The following is a 19559-nucleotide window of genomic DNA, read 5'->3' as shown; positions in this document are numbered from 1 at the left end:
TTAAGTCTGGAGACTGTCTAGGCAACACCAGAACCTTGATATGCTTTTTACGGGGCCACTACTTGGTTATCCTGGCTGTGTGCTTCGAGTCGTTGTCATGTTGGAAGACCTAGCCACAACCCATCTTCAATGCTCTGACTGAGGGAAGGAGGTTGTTGCTCAAAATCTCACAATAAATGGCCCCATTCCTCCTCTCCTTAATACAGTGCAGTCGTCCTGTCCCCTTTGCAGAAAAGCACCCCCAAAGCATGATGTTACCACCCCCATGCATCACAGTAGGGATAGTGTTCTTGGGATGCAACTCATCTTTCTTTTTCCTCCAAACATGACAAGTGAAGTTTAGACCAAAAAGTTCTACATTGTTCTCATCTGACCACATGACTTTCTCCCATGCCTCCTCTGGATCATCCAGATGGTCATTAGCAAACTTCAGACGGGCCTGGACATGTGAAGACTTGAGCAGGGGAACCTTCCATGCAATGCATGATTTGAAACCATGATGGCATAGTGTTCTACCGACCGTGACCTTTGAAACTGTGGTCCCAGCTCTCTTTATGTCATTGACCAGCTCCTCCCTTGTAGTTCTGGGCTGATTTCTCACATTTCTTGTCATCAGTGATACCCCACGAGGTGAGATCTGACAGTCGTCTTTAGCCTCTTCCATTTTCTAACAAATGCTTCAACAGTTGATCTATTTTCACCAAGCTGCTTGGCAATTGCCCCGTAGCCCTTTCCAACCTTGTGGAGGTCCACAATTTTGTCTCTGGTGTCTTTTGACAGCTCTTTGGTCTTGCCCATGGTAGTAGTTGGCGTCTGACTGTCTGTGGGGTGGACAGGTGTCTTTAAAGAGCTCAGACAGATGCTACTAAGTTAGATTAATGAGTGGAGTAGAGGTGGACTTTTTAAAGGCACAGTAGCAGGTCTTTGAGAGCCAGAATTCTTGCTTTTTCTCAGGTGTTTAAATACTTATGTTCAGCAGTGCAAGACAAATACATTCTTTAAAAATCATACAATGTGATTTCCTTATTATTATTTTTTTTTTTTTGTCTCTGTATGGGAATGCACCTACAATGTGAATTTCAGACTCTCCATGATTTCTAAGTGGGATAACTTGCAAAATTGCAGGGTGTTCAAATACTTCTGATCCTCACTGGATGTAGTTCTTTATAATTTTTAAAGGTTACAGCTGACCCCTCTTTTTGTCATTTATTGCCCTTTCAACAATATTTGTAAGAATTGTGGGGTTTAATTTTATTCGTTTGTACTTGTTAACTCTAGAAATGCATTTAACAATATACTTATCCAAAGTAGATTTAAAGGGAACCTGTCACCAGTTTTATGGTGTCCTAACTAAGGGCAACATAAAAAAGTGACTGATTCTCTTAGCAAAATGCTGGGTCACTTTCTTTAATTGACCCAGTCAATCTGCCAACATCATGTATTGAAAAGCTCCAGCTCATAATGATGAGTCCTGAATATTCATGAGCTCCTGACTCTCCCCGCCTACCTGCTGTTGATTGACAGTTATTTTCTATATGAATCAGCAGCAGGTGGGCAGGGGAGTGGCTATAGCTCTGAATTAAAAAACGCTGGACTCACTGACATCACGCTGGACTCAAATCAGCTCATTAGCATGCGGCATGTGGCATCTTTGTGTGTATATTATGAGGTAACCATCTGTCACACCAGTAAGTGAATGCATCTAAGGCACTTTTTAGTAGTTAATGATTGTATATAATTAGTTAGATTATAATCAAATATCCACATGACAGGTTCCCTTTAAAGCTCTTCCATTTAGCATTAGTGTCATTATGTGACAATAGTTGCTCCCAGTCTATGTCCTGAAGTGCAGCTTCAACCCTGGGAAAGTTTTTTAAATTAAGTATTTTTGCCCTACCAACCTGAGTTTGTTCTTTACAGTTTGTTGGATTATAATTATATTGTGTCACTGTTCCCAAGGTTTTCATGGACAGTTTACTAACGACAGATGTTAACATTACTGGCCTATAGTTTCTGGGCTCTGTTTTTGACCCATTTGTGAATATTGGCTCCACATTTGCTAAGCACCAATCCTGTGAAAAACTCCCTGTCAGTATAGTGTTCTTAAATATCAGAAATAAGGGTCTGGCTATGATACATGCAGTGTTTGCCACCTGGTCCTAGCTATTTGTCTATTTTTATCACTTCTTTCTGGGTCAGACAGGCCACTTTTAATGGGGATTTTTTTTTAAATGTTTAAAATAACAAATGTCAGGTTTCAACCATATTTTTCATTCTTCAGGGTGGTACCTGCAGTTTTTATTTTCATTTCTATGGAGCTAAGCACACATCCATATTTTTTGCAGATCTGTGTAGCCATTCTACAAATTATGCAGCATGTCATATTTGTGTCCATATTGCGGACAAGAATCATTCTATTGATGGGAATGAGAAAATTACCGAATGCACACTGAAGGTATCTGTATTTTGCATATTATGTTTTAGCAGACAAAAATACGGACACAGCCATGTGCATGAGGCCGCATTAGAAGCATAACTTTTTATTTTGGAATGAGAGCTAATTTGTATACTTTTTTCCTAGAACAGCATTGTATGGTCTATAAGACTCCTTTTACCTACTAGGCACTCTCCATATGTAGAAAAAGTACCCCTAAATGCTATCAAGAAATGCTAACTTTTACTATAGAACTCACATAGCAATATGTTTTATGATTTAATTAATACATGTCAAGACTGACTCTGAAACCACATAGAAGTGCTTCTAAACTGTAACCTATAGCATGGTATCCCAATATGTAAAAGCATATAAAACTACAAGACAGAAAAGTATATACAGTACATGTCTATAATACAGTATATTAGTGCCTCATAGCAGTCTTCATTTACTCTCTAGACACTGTACTTTTCCTATAGCTTTGCATTCTTCTGCTCAGATTGTATCGGTAACTGTACTTTTTCTATAGTTTTACATTCTTCTACACAGACTGTATCAGTAGCTTCTGCTTTGCTGCAAGAGGCAGCAAACTATGAAAATGAATCAGTTTACTGAATATGCAATTTGCCTGAAGCAATCTCCACTTGGAAACTGCTTCTCAAAGTACTGTATCAAGTACAAATATGTACTTAGGTATTCTTAGAAGACTCTGTGTTATTCTTATGAGGTCTACTTCTAATGCAATAAAATACAATTTGGTATCTTTGTTGTGAATACACACACATGTACAAAAAAAGAAAACATTTTACTTCTACCTTCAGCTGCTCTCTTGAAGAAGACTTTACAGCTACCACAAGTGAGGGCTCCATAGTGGCATCCAGATGCTTCATCTCCACAGATCAAGCAGGTCTTCTGTGGTGGGAAGTAATAGTCAATGGGTAGCAGGTGTTCTCTGCCTCCTTCCAGCCTAGAAAGTACACATAAAAGGCAAATTATTCTGGGCAAGCCAGACACATGCTATGATAAAAAAGATACAAAGTGATAAAAAGATACAAAGTGCAGCATTCATATAAAAAAAATTTTTTCATTGAAATTATTGTCATTGCAAGGACTGCTATTTATCACCAGTTTTCTTGTGCCCTTATTAAGGGCAAAGATATAAAAACATCCTGCATGACATGATATATAAATATGTGGATGTACAAGGCCACATTTAAAGAAAAAACTAAATAATGTCACGGGGTTCCGAAGGTGCACTCGGTCCCCCATTGCCCGCAGAACTGTTGCTTAGCTTTTGGAATGAGGTTCTGTGTTTGACCTCATTCCCAAGGCGGCTTTACTAGCTGGGTGGCTCCCTGCTCCTAGTCTGCCTTGAGCGCCGAGCTGATCACTCGGTGCTCGACTGGTTGGTCTGTCGGTCATGTGACGCTGGCCACGTCACATGACCCTCACTCCCCACTATAAATACAGGCAGCCTGCTGGCTACAGGTTGCCTGTTAATTTCTAGGTTCCTGGCTATTTGTTGGACTGCTGAATACTTACCTGATCCTGTTCCCTGACCATCCTTTTGCCTGCTACTCCTGTACTGCGCTTCCGTCCTGGTATTGTGACCTCGGCTCCCACCTGACTACTCTCTTAGGACTCCTCTTGTACTTCTCTGCTCTCCTGGTATTTATGACCCCGGCTTCTCCTGACAATTCTATGCTTGCTCCATTTGTACTTTGCAGCTTTCCTGGTATTGACTCGGTCCGTTCACGTCCTGTTGTTTGTCTGTCTGTCATCCCTGCACTTACTCCAAGTTAGGGATTGCCGTCCAGTTGTCCCCTGTCATTAGGACTCGCGAGGCAAGTAGGCAGGGCCAGGGGTAAGGGTGGAGCGCAGTGGTCACTTCCCTCCCCCCTGTGTGTGTGTGTACGTGACCGTTACAGATTAACAGGCCCAATAACCACTGTATTATGAATCCTCTGGTGACCCTGACTGACCATGTCTCTAATCTGACGCAGAGGGTGCAGGAGTTAGGGGAAAAACTCAGTTCTTTTGAGTTAGGGCAAGGTTCTTCCACTCCTCAGGCCTCCAGTCCGCATTTTGAGCCCCAGATTAAGCTCCCAGAACCCTTTTCTGGAGCCGGAGGAAGTTTCTCTCTTTTAAGGAGAGTTGCAAACTTTACTTCCGTTTGCGCCCCGTGTCCTCTGGTCCCGAGAGTCAACGCGTGGGCATTATCATTTCCCGATTACAGGGTGATCCCCAGGACTGGGCGTTCTCTTTACCTGCTGGCACCAGTTGTTTGTATTCTGTGGAGGGGTTCTTTCAGGCCTTGGGTACCCTCTATGATGAACCAGACAGGGCTCTAGTAGCCGAGACGGCTCTAAAAGCACTGGTTCAGGGCAATTTACCAGCGGAGGATTATTGCACCCAATTCAGAAGGTGGTGTGTCCCCTCAGGATGGAACGAACCAGCCCTGAGGAGTCAGTTCAGGTCAGGTCTGTCTGATAAATTAAAGGATCTTCTGGTCAGTTATCAACTTCCAGAGACCTTAGAGGAGATGATGACCCTTGTTGTCCGACTTGACCGACGGGTTAGAGAGAGATGACAGGAACAACAGTTCTCTTCCCAGATGGTGGTCCAGCCAGAGGCCTATCCCAGAGACAATGCTGAGGTCTCCACCGAGGAACCCATGCAGGTTGGCATGACCCGAGGGAATCTTCGCCGCAGACGTGGAGAATGCTTTTACTGTGGAGATCCTGACCATTGGATCAACCAGTGTCCTAAGAAGGTCCTCTCTGTCAAGTCTCCTAAAACAAGGCAACCTAAAGACCAGGTACACCCTGAATTTTCTAAATGTAAGCTTTCGGTACCCATTACGATTTCTCTGGGAGTAGATAAATGGCCGGGTAAGGCCTTTATTGATTCTGGCTCAGCGGCTAGCTTTATTGATTCTGAGTATGCTGTAAGATTGGGTATTCCTATGTTTGCCTTACCAACTCCTATCCATGTCATGGCTATTGATGCTACTCCTCTTATTGGTGGTACGGTGAGCTTATGTACCTCGGAGATTTCTCTAACCGTGGGTGTGTGCCACTCAGAGATGTTCGCTTCTAGTCCTGGAGAACCTACCTGCTGAGGTGGTACTAGGGTTGCCTTGGCTCCGACTACATAACCCCACTATAGATTGGTCCAATGGGGAGTTGGTGAGATGGGGGCCTAAGTGTGACTCGTGCTTGTCCGTGGTACAGGCTGGGGTCTCAGTAAAGTCTGATACTTTACCCTCTGTTGTTAGAGAATATTCTGATGTATTCTCATCACCAACCCCGGAGGTTCTACCCCCCCCCCCCCCCCATAGACCTTATGATTGTACCATAGAGCTAGTAGAGGGGGCCAAGTTTCCTAAAGGACGAATTTATAATCTTTCTATGCCCGAACGCAAGGCCATGGAAGATTATATTAAGGAGAGCCTTGGTAAAGGGCATATTAGACCTTCTGTCTCTCCTATGAGGGCGAGGTTTTTCTTCGTTAAGAAAAAAGATGGTGGTCTTAGGCCATGTATCGATTACCGGAGATTAAATAAAATCACTGTCCAGAATAGATACTCCCTCCCATTGATTCCGGATTTATTTAACCAGGTTCTGGGGGCAACCTGGTTTTCCAAAATTGACCTGAAAGGGGCATACAATCTAATCCGAATCAAGGAGGGAGACGAATGGAAGACGGCGTTCAATACTCCGGTAGGACACTTTGAATATCAAGTGATGCCTTTTGGACTCAGCAATGCACCAGCTGTGTTCCAAAACTTCATGAATGACATTCTTAGGGAGTACTTAGGTAAATTTGTTATTGTCTATCTTGACGACATTTTGATATTCTCTCCTGACTTCGAATCCCATGTGTCTCATGTTAAACAAGTATTAGAGGTGTTGAGGGAGAATCAGCTATCCGCTAAACAAGAGAAATGTGTCTTTGGTGTACAGGAGATTCTGTTTCTAGGGCATGTTCTGACTCCTCACGCCTTCAAGATGGATCCTGGTAAGGTACTAGCAATTAAGGAATGGGTAAGACCTTCATCCTTAAAGGCCTTACAACGGTTTTTAGGTTTCGCCAATTACTATCGTAAATTTATTATAAATTTTTCCGTAATTGCTAAACCGTTGACCGGCCTTACTAAGAAAGGGGCGGATTTGGAGAATTGGTCTACTGAGGCCATTTCTTCATTTGAAAAATTAAAAAAAGGCATTCAGTAGCGCTCCCATTCTGATCCAGCCTGATCAGGAGAAACCTTTTATTGTGGAGGTGGATGCGTCCGAGGACGGCGCAGGAGCAGTCCTTTCACAAGGTCCTGCTAGCCTCACTAATCTGAGACCATGTGCCTTCTTCTCCAGGAAATTCTCTCCCACGGAGAGAAACTACGACATAGGGAATAGGGAGCTGCTGGCCATTAAATGGGCATTTGAGGAGTGGAGGCATTTCCTGGAGGGGGCAAGACATTGTGTAACTGTTGTCACTGACCATAAAAACCTTATGTTTCTCGAGTCTGCTAAGAGGTTGAATCCCCGTCAAGCCAGATGGGCTCTGTTTTTTACTCGTTTTGATTTTTCCATCACGTTCAGGCCGGGAAGTAAAAATGTGAAGGCGGACGCATTATCTCGGAGCTTCCAGGCTTTTCTACCTACTGAGGTACCACCTGAATCCATCCTACCAGCAAAAATCTTCTTAGCAGCTCTTACCCAGGATATCTTGGCTCGCATTAGGTCTGAACAACATCTGGCACCGGTATCCACCCCAACAGATAAGTTGTTTGTTCCCGTACAATTTCGTCTCCAGCTGTTGGGTGAGTGTCACGATTCTGCCTTTTGTGGACATCCGGGTGTTGAGGGCACTAAGGATCTGGTTTCTAGATCTTATTGGTGGCCCACTCTAACTAGGGATGTCAAGTCCTACGTGTCAGCCTGTGAGGTTTGTGCCAGGTCCAAGACACCTAGGACTCGCCCTGCTGGTAACCTACGACCCCTACCCATTCCCAGTAGACCCTGGTCCCATATCTCGATGGACTTTATAACTGACCTACCGCTGGCGGAGGGTAAGACTGTGGTTTGGGTAGTGGTCGATAGGTTTAGCAAGATGGTTCATTTCATTCCCCTGTCTAAACTTCCGAATGCTAAAACCCTGGCGTCTATTTTTGTGAGAGAGATTGTTCGTTTACATGGCATCCCGGAAAATATTGTTTCTGACAGGGGTGTGCAGTTTGTGTCCAAATTCTGGAGGGCCTTCTGTCAAAGATGTAAAATTTCATTGTCTTTTTCTTCCGCCTATCATCCTGAGAGTAATGGGCAGACTGAACGCCTTAATCAGTCTGTGGAACAATTCTTGAGGTTGTATGTTGCTGATGACCAGCAATTATGGGTCAAATTCCTTCCGTTGGCTGAATTTGCTTTGAATAACCGTGTCAATTCTTCTGCTGGGGTCTCCCCTTTCTTTTGTAACCATGGTTTTCATCCCCGTTTTCATTCTGGGTCGTCCGTCTCCTCCTCTAACCCTGAAGCGGATAAACTCTCCTCCAAACTGTGCACAGTTTGGGCCCGGGTTCAATCGAACCTAGAAAAGGCTCAATGTTCTCAAAAACTCAAGGCCGATAGGAGACGTTCAAGGGGGGTAAACTTTCAGGTTGGGGATAAAGTATGGTTGTCCTCCAAGAATCTGTCTCTCAAGGTAACTTCTAAAAAATTTGCTCCTCGTTTTATTGGACCATATAAGATCATGGAAGTGATTAACCCGGTATCTTTTAGGTTGGAGCTGCCTGAGTCATTCCACATTCATAATGTGTTCCATAAATCTCTGCTTAAAAAATATTTTGAACCGGTAGTACCATCAAAAGCCTCACCTCCGCCGGTTCTTGTTAATAATGCTGTCGAGTATGTGGTGTCTAAAATAGTGGATGTCAGGAAGGTGCGTAATTCCTTGCAGTACCTGATTCACTGGAAGGGGTATGGACCTGAAGAGAGATCTTGGGTACCTGCCAGGGAGGTTCATGCTCCTAGACTTGTTCGTAAATTTCATTTAGAACACCCTGAAAAGCCATCGCCTGAAGTCTTGGGTCCGGTGGCCCCTCGTAAAAGGGGGGGTACTGTCACGGGGTTCCGAAGGTGCACTCGGTCCCCCATTGCCTGCAGAACTGTTGCTTAGCTATTGGAATGAGGTTCTGTGTTTGACCTCATTCCCAAGGCGGCTTTACTAGCTGGGTGGCTCCCTGCTCCTAGTCTGCCTTGAGCGCCGAGCTGATCACTCGGTGCTCGACTGGTTGGTCTGTCGGTCATGTGACGCTGGCCACGTCACATGACCCTCACTCCCCACTATAAATACAGGCAGCCTGCTGGCTACAGGTTGCCTGTTAATTTCTAGGTTCCTGGCTATTTGTTGGACTGCTGAATACTTACCTGATCCTGTTCCCTGACCATCCTTTTGCCTGCTACTCCTGTACTGCGCTTCCGTTCTGGTATTGTGACCTCGGCTCCCACCTGACTACTCTCTTAGGACTCCTCTTGCACTTCTCTGCTCTCCTGGTATTTATGACCCCGGCTTCTCCTGACAATTCTCTGCTTGCTCCATTTGTACTTTGCAGCTTTCCTGGTATTGACTCGGTCCGTTCACGTCCTGTTGTTTGTCTGTCTGTCATCCCTGCACTTACTCCAAGTTAGGGATTGCCGTCCAGTTGTCCCCTGTCATTAGGACTCGCGAGGCAAGTAGGCAGGGCCAGGGGTAAGGGTGGAGCGCAGTGGTCACTTCCCTCCCCCCTGTGTGTGTGTGTACGTGACCGTTACAAATAATAGCACTTACATAACAATACAAAAAAGTATATGTAGACTAAAACCTCATTCTGATATGATAAAATCTGCGATTCTCAGCCAATAAATTTTGAACAAAACACATCTTTGCCAGCCTACCAGGGGAAGGTGATCTCAGTCAGGCAGGAACCTACTCTATTTGATACCTGTCACTATTGGGCATCTACATTCAGGAGAGCAGACCTTGCACATATTATCTGCTTCTAATTGTTATCGCCATATGCATTTAAGCATCCAATGACATGAAGAGCAAGCACAGCAATGTGTAACACCAAATCAAAGTAACCTGTGCAATAGGTGGGATAATAAAAATGCATTGAGAACAGCCACTCCTTAGGTGGGATAGTAGGAGTGAATTCAAACTTGGAGGCGGCTACATCTTCAAGTATATACTGTCCGTAGAATAGACTAGAAGATGTAACCACCTCAAAGTTTGAAGCACAGCTTTTGTAACACCCCTTTGATCTGGGCACTCCCCTTTGATTGACAGGGCTATACAATCCAGCAAAGGGAGCGGGTACACAGATCATAGGAGTGTTACAAAAGCAGTGCTCCAAGGGCTCTGGCCAGTTCCTTGGTGCATGAACCAACTGATTTGCATATTACTAAGACACAGATATCTCAGCAATGGTTCTACCCACAAACATAACAAATGTATCATTTTAATTGGTATGCGTGGTTTAATAGGGTTGATCATGCTTACAGATGATCCTTAAGGTTCAGTTTTTCAAAAGAAAAAAAAAATTGCAAAAACTATTTTTAACTGAGACTTAAGATGTGAGCCAGCAGGGCAGATTTACACACTGATACTGGGCAATATAGAAAAAAAAAAGTTGGATCAGCATTAATTTAAAGATCCAATTCAAAGTGAAAGGGGGAGGAATGATCATTATTACGATTGTGTGTCCCCCATTTACTATGTGTAATGTCAGGAGCACATCACCTGTTTAAATAGGCCGATGTGCTGCCGACCAACAACATTAGGTGCCAAATAAAAAAAGATGCATTCCGCTGTCAAATGGTCATTGCTTTCTTTTGCCAGGTGATCAGTGGCACCTTTACACGGGCCAATTATTAGGAACAAGCATTTACAGGGCCATTTATTTCCAAAAATTTGTTTGATCATCAGATAGTGTGAAAGGGCCCTTAGACCAGACAGTTTAAAAATGCACAAGTTTTATCAAATTGGCAGATTCTGGATAATAAGTCTGGCACAAAGTCTAAGTCTAAGTCCCAAGTCTAAGTTTATACCACCTGTGGGAATTAGCTCAGTAGCGCTTGGCAAAATGGGATCAAATGCAGTCAGAAACAGTGACACCGCGTTCAAGCCCAAAACACAAATCAATGACAGCTTGGCTGAGCTCTAACTAAACATATATATTTGCCTGACTATAAAAATGGCTTAGGCTACTTTCTTATCTGCGCTTCCAATCCTGGTTTTCAGATCTGGCAGAGGACCTCAAAACCTGAATAAAACAGTTCAATTTTGTCCCCATTCATTGTCAATGGTGACAGAACTGATCAGGATGCAAAAATATGCATCTGTTCCGTTTTGTTGCGTTTTGGTGCTTTACACAAAACTGATGCAAGCTGCGGTTGTGTGTCCAGTTTGCGAAACGGAACAAACTGGATTGGGCATGAAAATCGATGCAAGTCAATTGTGCCGGATCTGTTTTTTTTTTTTTTGCTAAGATATGGTGCCCATTGACAATGATTCTCATACCGGATCCGGTTTGTTCATTTTTTTTAATGGAACCAAGACGAGCTAAAACTGATGCATCTGGCTGTATCAAATGGCACGGATCTGTTTAAATCCTCTGCCAGATCTCAAAACCGGAATTAACAACACGGATGTGAAATAGCCTTATTACCAACCACTCGTACAAAATTATACCAACGTGTTGGTTGACACACAAAGTGCTGGCCGCATCTTTTGCGGCCCCATTGTAGTGGATGGGGTTTAAAATAACATATAATTGCCATTCTGGCCTGCAAACTCTTGCAGGTTATTTCACAGTAAACACCGAATATTAACAAGAATTGTAATCACTAGCGCTATTCCACAATGCAAACTGACAGTAACATAGTAACATAGTTTATAAGGCTCAAAAAACACATCTGTCCATCCAGTTCAGCCTGTTATCCTGCAAGTTGATCCAGAGGAAGGCCAAAAAAAAATAAACTGTGAGGTAAAAGCAAATTTTTACCACTTTAGGGGAAAAAAATAATTCCTGAATCCAATCAGGCAATCAGAATAACTCCCTGGATCAACATCTCTAGTAGTTATAGCTTGTAATATTATTACACTCCAGAAATACATCCAAGCCCCTCTTGAACTCTTTTAGTGAACTCACTATCACCACCTCCTCAGGCAGAGAGTTCCATAGTCTCACTGCTCTTACGGATAAAGAATCCTCTTATATGTTTGTGTACAAACCTTCCTTCCTCCAGACGCAGAGGATGTCCCCTCGTCACAGTCCTGAGGATAAATAGATGATGGGAGAGATCTCTGTACTGACCCCTGATGTACAGGGTGGGCCATTTATATGGATACACCTTAATAAAATGGGAATAGTTGGTGATATTAACTTCCTGTTTGTGGCACATTAGTATATGTGAGAGGGGAAACTTTTCAAGATGGGTGGTGACCATGGCGGCCATTTTAAAGTCAGCCATTTTGAATCCAACTTTTGTTTTTTCAATAGGAAGAGGGTCATGTGACACATCAAACTTATTGGGAATTTCACAAGAAAAACAATGGTGTGCTTGGTTTTAACGTAACTTTATTCTTTCATGAGTTATTTATAAGTTTCTGACCACTTATAAAATGTGTTCAATGTGCTGCCCATTGTGTTGGATTGTCAATACAACCCTCTTCTCCCACTCTTCACACACTGATAGCAACACCGCAGGAGAAATACTAGCACAGGCTTCCAGTATCTGTACTTTCAGGTGCTGCACATCTCGTATCTTCACAGCATAGACGATTGCCTTCAGATGATACGAGATGTGCAGCACCTGAAACTACGGCTACTGGAAGCCTGTGCTAGCATTTCTCCTGCGGTGTTGCTATCAGTGTGTGAAGAGTGCGAGAAGAGGGTTGCATTGACAATCCAACACAATGGGCAGCACATTGAACACATTTTATAAGTGGTCAGAAACTTGTAAATAACTCATGAAAGAATAAAGTTACGTTAAAACCAAGCACACCAAACTTATTGGGAATTTCCCAAGAAAAACAATGATGTGTCACATGACCCTCTTCCTATTGAAAAAACAAAAGTTGGATTCAAAATGGCCGACTTCAAAATGGCTACCATGGTCACCACCCATCTTGAAAAGTTTCCCCCTCACATATACTAATGTGCCACAAACAGGAAGTTAATATCACCAACCATTCCCATTTTATTAAGGTCTATCCATATAAATGGCCCACCCTGTATAGATCTCCCCTGTGTCAACTTTTTTCTAAAGTGAATAACACTAATTTTAATAATCTTTCAGGGTACTGTAGTCCATCCATTCCAGTTATTACTTTAGTTGCCCTCCTCGGAACCCTCTCCAGCTCTGCTATGTCTGCCTAGTTCACAGGGGACCAGAACTGTAAACAGTACATGTGTGGTCTGACTAGTGATTTGTAAAGTGGCAGGACTATGTTCTCATCAAGGGCATCTATGCCCCTATTGATGTAACCCATTATCTTATTGGCCTTGGCAGCAGCTGCCTGACACTGGTTTCTACAGGTTAGTTTGCTGTTCACTAAAATTCCTAGGTCCTTTTCCATGTCAGTGTTACCCAGTGTTTTACCATTTAGTATGTACTGGTGACTTGCATTATTTCTTCCCATGTGCATAACTTTACATTTGTCAGTGTTAAACCTCATCTGTCACTTCTCTGCCCAAGCCTACAATCTATTCAGATCCATCTGTAGCAGTATACTGTCCTCTTCCATGTTAATTACTTTACACAGTTTAGTGCAATCTGCAAAAAATTATATTTTACTGTTCAAGCCTTCTACAAGGTCATTAAGAAATATATTAAAGAGAATAAGACCCAATACTGATCCCTGTCGTAACCCACTAGTGACAGTGACCCAATCTGAGTGTGTACCATTAATAACCACCCTATGTTTTCTTTCACTGAGCCAGTTACTTACCGACATTTTCCCCCAGCCAAACATTCTCATTTTATATACTAATCTTTTATGTGCTACAGTGTCAAATGCTTTGGAGAAGTCAAGATACAGTATATGACATCCATTGACTCCCTGGTCATGTCTAGAGCTTACCAGAAACTGATGTTAAACTTGCCGGCCTATAGTTTCTGGGCTCTGTTTTTGGACCCTTTTTGAATACTGGCTCCACATTTGCTATGTGCCAATCCTGTGGAACACTCCCTGTCAGTATAGAGTCCTTAAATATCAGAAATAAGGATCGGTCTATGACATTACTTAATTCTCTTAGGATACGGAGGTGTATGCCATCTGGTCCTGGAGATTTCCCTCTTTTAATCTTTTTAAGACGCCGCTGTACTTCTTCCTGGGTCAGACAGGGCACTTTTAATGGGGAATTTACTTTTACATTCTGTGTTTAATCTGACAGTTTATTTCATTCAGTGAATACAGAGGAGAAAAAAAAAAATAATAGCTTTGCTTTCTCCTCATTTCTCTCTGCAACCCTTTTTGCCATTTATATAATTGAAGAACATTTTAGGGTTAGTTTTACTCTGTTTGGCAATTAATCTCTCGGTCTCTAGCTTGGCTGCTTTTATTTGTCTTTTACATAGTCTATTTTTTTCCTTATAGTTTTTCAGTGCTTCCTCGCTACCCTCCTGTTTTAATGATTTAAATGCTTTTTTTTGTCATTTATTGCTTTCTTTGCATTTCTATTTATCCACATAGTTTTTTCTTGTTCCTTAACATTTTTTTTAATAAAAGGTATGTACCTCTCGCAACTAGATTTTAGGATGCTTTTAAAAATATCCTATTTTGTGGCTGTAATTTTATTTTTGAGGACTTTGTCCCAGTTAGTTAGGCCCATGGCCTCTCTTAGTTGGCTATGGTTTGCTTTTTTGAAGTTTGGTATTTTTGTTATTCCCCTCTTTTGAATGACAATTGACAGGTTATTACTTTATGTTCACTATTTCCCAGGTGTCTCCCAACCTGCACATCTGTTGTTCTGTCAGGTCTATTGGTTAATACTAAATCCAGTGTGGCCATCCCTCTAATTGGGTCCTGAACCAGTTGGGAAAGGTAATTGTCTTTGGTTATTGCCAAGAACCTGTTTCCCTTTTGCAGATGACACTAAACTGTGTAAAGTAATTAACAATAAAGAGGACAATATACTGCTACAGATGGATCTGGATAGATTAGAGGCTTGGGCAGAGAAGTGGCAGATGAGGTTTAACACTGACAAATGTAAAGTTATGCACATGGGAAGGAATAATGCAAATCATCCATACATACTAAATGGTAGAACACTCTGTAACACTAACATGGAAAAGGACCTAGGAATTTTTATAAACAGCAAACTAAGCAGTAAAAACCAGTGTCAGGCAGCTGCTCCCAAGCACAATAAGATAATGGGTTGCATCAAAAGGGGCATAGATGACCGTGCTGAGAACATAGTCTTGCCACTTTGCAAATCACTAGTCACACATGGAGTACTGTGTATAGTTCTGGGCTCCTGTGAACAAGGCAGACATAGCAGAGCTGGAAAGGGTTCAGATGAGGGCAACTAAAGTAATAACTGGAATGGGGCAACTACAGTACCCTGAAACATTATCAACATAAGGGTTATTCACTTTAGAAAAAAAGACGACTGAGGGGAGATTGAATTACTATGCATAAATATATCAGGGGGCAGTACAGAGATCTCATCCATCATCTATTTATCCCCAGGACTGTGACTGTGACGAGGGGACACCCTCTGCGTCTGGAGGAAAGAAGGTTTGTACACAAGCATTATTTACGGTAAGAGCAGTGAGACTATGGAACTGTCTGCCTGAGGAGGTGGTGATTGTGAGTACAATAAAAAAATTCAAGAGGGGCTTGGATGAATTTCTGGAGTGTAACAATATTACAGGCTATAGCTACTAGAGAGGGGTCGTTGATCCAGGGAGTTATTCTGATTGCCTGATTGGAGTCGGGAAGGAATTTTTTCCTCCTTAAGTGGGGAAAATTGGCTTCTACCTCACAGTTGCTTTTTTTTGCCTTCCTCTGGATCAACTTGCAGGATAAAAGGCCGAACTGGATGGACAAATGTCTTTTTTCGACATTATATACTATGTTACTATGTTTCTAGATACACAGGTTTCAGTTTCCCCAGTCTATATCTGGGTAGTTGAAGATAATAACGACCTCATTATGATTTTCAGCCTTGTCTATTTATTAATTTAGAAGTAAATTAGGTGGCCTATAATAAACTCCTATTAGTATTTTATAATAGTTTTTTCCTCCTTGTATTTCTACCCACAGTGACTCCACATGTTCATGTCCCTCACTTATATCTTCCCGGAGTGAGGGCTTTAGACAGGACTTTACATATTGGCAAACCCCTACCCCTCTTCGGTTTTGACAATCCTTTCTAAACAGACTGTAACCCTGTAAGTTAACTGCCCAGTCATATCTATCATCCAGCCAAGTCTCAGTTATTCCCACTATGTCATAGTTCTCCTCACACATCACTAATTCCAGTTCACCAGTTTTATTAGTCAGGCTTCTAGCAATAGTGTACATACAATTAAGAGGTTTATGTATATTTTTTACTCTACACCTTTCCTTATAAACCGTTCTAGTCCCTCCTTCCATTCCTCCCCCAGTTCCATTACCTCGCCCCAGGTCTTTATCTGCATTATCATCCCCTCCCATAACATAATTACCCTCCCCAGTCCCTAGTTTAAACACTCCAACCTTCTAGCCATTGTGGTAATGTGAACAGTGCTGGAAGGTGTGTTGTCCCACTTCAGGTACCTCAGATGATTGAGACAGATAAAATCCAGAGAGTGGCAGTAGTCTCAGCAAAGCATAGTTTGCTGAGACATTTCTGTATACATTTGTTGGGCTGGATTTTACTTGGACTGGTGGCTAGACTTGGTAGAGTGAGTTCCCAGTCCACACCCTTCCAGTACGGGTTTTCCTTTCTACCTGAGGTGATCGCAGGTGAGGCCTGCTGTAATCAGGCTTGCATAAAGCGCCTCAGAGTAGCTCAGTCTGAGAAGGGAGAAGTGTCTGTAATACTGGAGCAGAGGCTCTGTGTGTGGCCTCAGTCAGGAGGACTGAGGGGCCACAAGGCTATGCGAAGCCTGATCTCTCCCCTGTGTGGACTGATATTTAATGAGTGGAACCTGCTAAGGCTTGGAGCCTGAGACCCTGACACTAAGCAGTACTTAGAGGTGAGTCAGGGAAACCTATGTGTTTAGGTAGAGCCAGACGGGCAGGAGTTTATTTTGTACAACTGTTTATGTTTAGGCGGATGTGCCGCAATAAAACACAGGTTTGGCCCTTAAATCCTGGTTTCTGTGAAGATGTCTGTGAGTGTGACCCCCTGAAAGAGAGACGATCCCATACACCATCTTCTCCCCCAAAACAGCTGCCCCTTCCCCATTAAGGTGCAGCCCACCCCTACAATAGAGCCTGTAGCAGACAGCCCAGTTCTCCAGGAACCGAAACCCCTCCTTCCTACACCAGTTCTTGAACCATTTGTTAACCTCCCTAATCTCCCGCTGCCTTTCTTGTGTGGCTCATGGTACAGGTAGTATTTTGGAAAACACCCAATTTTGAGATCCTTGCCCTAAGCTTAAGACCTAAATCCTAAAATAATTTTTAAGACGCTCCACCTACCTCTAACTGTGTCATTGGTTCCAATATGGAACATGACTGCTGGATCTTTCCAGCCCCTCCCAGTAATCTGTCAACCCGATCTGCGATGTGTCGAACTTGAGCGCTAGGAAACTGTCGGTACCACAACCGACTATAAAATAATTGCAATATAAAAAAACTGTATTGTTTCTGTGCAAACTATCAAATTTAAACCGTCTCTTAATTGACTCCTGCTGAGATTCCACCATATTCAATATTCCCTTATACAAATAGTGCAGTTGGTTTGTGATATAGATCATTTTTATCTTCGTTTCTCCCGAGGTCTGATCCTCGATAGTCCAGCTGTGTTAAAAGCTCCAATGGCATAGCTCAATCTCAGAGTCTTTTAGAGGCAGTTTAGTTCTTTCTTTCAGATGGAAGCGTGCCCTGTCCGGAAGCACGCCTCCTGTTTAATGCTCGTGCTCTGGTTTAGAGCGGGGTGATGTCACCTGTGCACAGCTAGAAAAGATGAAATGGGAAAAATCCAATTTTATCTCTTGTAGTTGTGCTCAGGTGATGTCACCCCGCTCAATAACGGAGCGTGAGCATCAAGCAGGAGGCGTGCTTCCGGCCGGGGCATGCTTCCAACTGAAAGAAAGATGAGATGTCATCAGGAACATCCAGCTTCTCCTCTCTCTGTATATTGCTGACTATTCTAGGACATGAAGACTTTTTTGTAAGAAGTAAAGTCGGTAAAAGATGAGGATGGTCATCTGGTCATCATTAAGACCCTAAGGATTGCAGACTGGATGGGTTTGGTTGGCATGCTGGCAGTGGAATAATAAAGGCTTCCATCTTATTAGTATTTAATTACATATCTTAGTTTACGGCTGATCCGTCCGTTTTTTTTTTGTTGTAAAATGTTTTATTGTTCACCGTCAGGTTAAGTACTTACAAGGCTATTTGCACAATAGAAGAGTACACAGCGAACATTTCACAATAATTTTACATCAAGAGTAAAAGTAACAATAGGAATAATGATAATAATAATCCCTCCTTCCTCAATAAACCTCTCCTCCCTCCACCCCTTTCCCTATCCTTATCTGGATGTACGCACACCATACCCCTTTTTTATTCAATTGTGTTATATCTTCTCTGCACGTCACTGCACCCGTGTGACTTTCATGGTGCCTAGCTTTCTCTTCAGATCTGCAGTCAGGTAACATTATGTGAATTGGTAGTTTCTCATGATTTTCTGTATCTCACTTGTGGTCAGGTGTTGGCTGATATAGGTTTTCCATTTGTTCAAAAAGTATTTGGTCTTATGGTTCTTTTGTCTTTCGGACTCCAATTGCTCCATAAGTAGAAAATATCTCATTTGTGCATGGATATCATTAACTGAGGGGATATGTGGTACCAACCATGCATTCATTAAACATCTGAGGGCTACCACTAATGCACAATCTATTAGACTATAAACCCTCAACTTCTCAGAGTAGCCATGAAATAGCACAGTCATCGGTTCATATGGGAGGTCCACTTGCCAGGTATTCTTTATCCAAGATAGGACCATTTTCCAATAGGTTTGTACCAAGGGGCACATCCAAATGTAGTGATTCAGATCCGCCCTTGGTAAAGCACATTTGGGGCATGCAGTTATTTTTTGTGGGTTCCTAGCATGAGAAGGGATGTTAAAGGCATCAATCACCCTATTCATCAGTTTAAAGTGTGTTTATCTCCAGTTTTCACATGCAACCGCCTTCCTCACTCTCGCCCACCCCAGCATTAGGTTATCTCCTATGTCTACAGGTGATAGCAAAGATTTCCATCCCTGAAATAGCTGTGGAGTAAGCTTAGTGTTCACTTTTTCCCTCAGTGCTTTGCATATATCTGATAATGGGCGTTTAGAATCCCCATGTTTAAGAAGAGGATCAAGTTCATTGGACACACACTCCTGCCGCACATCTATCAGCCTGGACTTACAAAAAGCCATTACCTGGAAATGCTGCATAACCTGGTGTGTAGGCAGGCCAAATTTGTCATGCAGCTCCGTTAGAGATACATAGTGGGGGTTCTTATCATGCAATACGTGCCTAAAGGAGTGTATGCCCGATGACCTCCATATTTTAAACAGTTTGTTAGTACGTCCCATTTTAAATTCTGGGTGCTGCCATAATGACGTGTTTAGATGTCAGAAATGATAGCCCAAATTGTTTCCTTACCTCTTTCCAGGTCACTAGAGTGTCCCTGATCACTACAGAAGATCTTATATCGGAAGGCAGTAATGCCAGCTTGGAGTGAAGAAGGGCTCCCAAGTTCCATCCCCCCACCAGTTCCTTTTCTAAGAGGAAGTTTGAATAGTGTAACAAATGATTCAGCCAATCCCTGCAATGGCGAAAGAGACTCGCCAGGTTATATCGCCTGATGTCAGGGAATTGGACACCTCCATTGTCTAATGATGCCCTTAGGGTCTTTAGAGCAATTCTTGACTGTC

The 19559-nt window shown here is 42.7% G+C and overlaps 1 protein-coding gene across 1 annotated transcript in view; it reads right to left on the bottom strand.

Annotated features, from left to right (window-relative positions):
• The window catches only part of AR (androgen receptor), a 1020941-nt gene that overhangs the window by 488357 nt on the left and 513025 nt on the right, over positions 1 to 19559 (bottom strand). Inside the window, exon 2 of the mRNA XM_040406185.1 lies at positions 3250 to 3401. Coding sequence (XP_040262119.1) covers positions 3250 to 3401 — 152 coding nt within the window. The remainder of the gene's footprint in view (positions 1 to 3249; positions 3402 to 19559) is intronic.

This window comes from Bufo bufo, chromosome 8, assembly GCF_905171765.1.
Source record: "Bufo bufo chromosome 8, aBufBuf1.1, whole genome shotgun sequence".
Classification (NCBI taxonomy): domain Eukaryota; kingdom Metazoa; phylum Chordata; class Amphibia; order Anura; family Bufonidae; genus Bufo; species Bufo bufo.
This window is presented reverse-complemented; position numbering and strand designations above follow the sequence as displayed.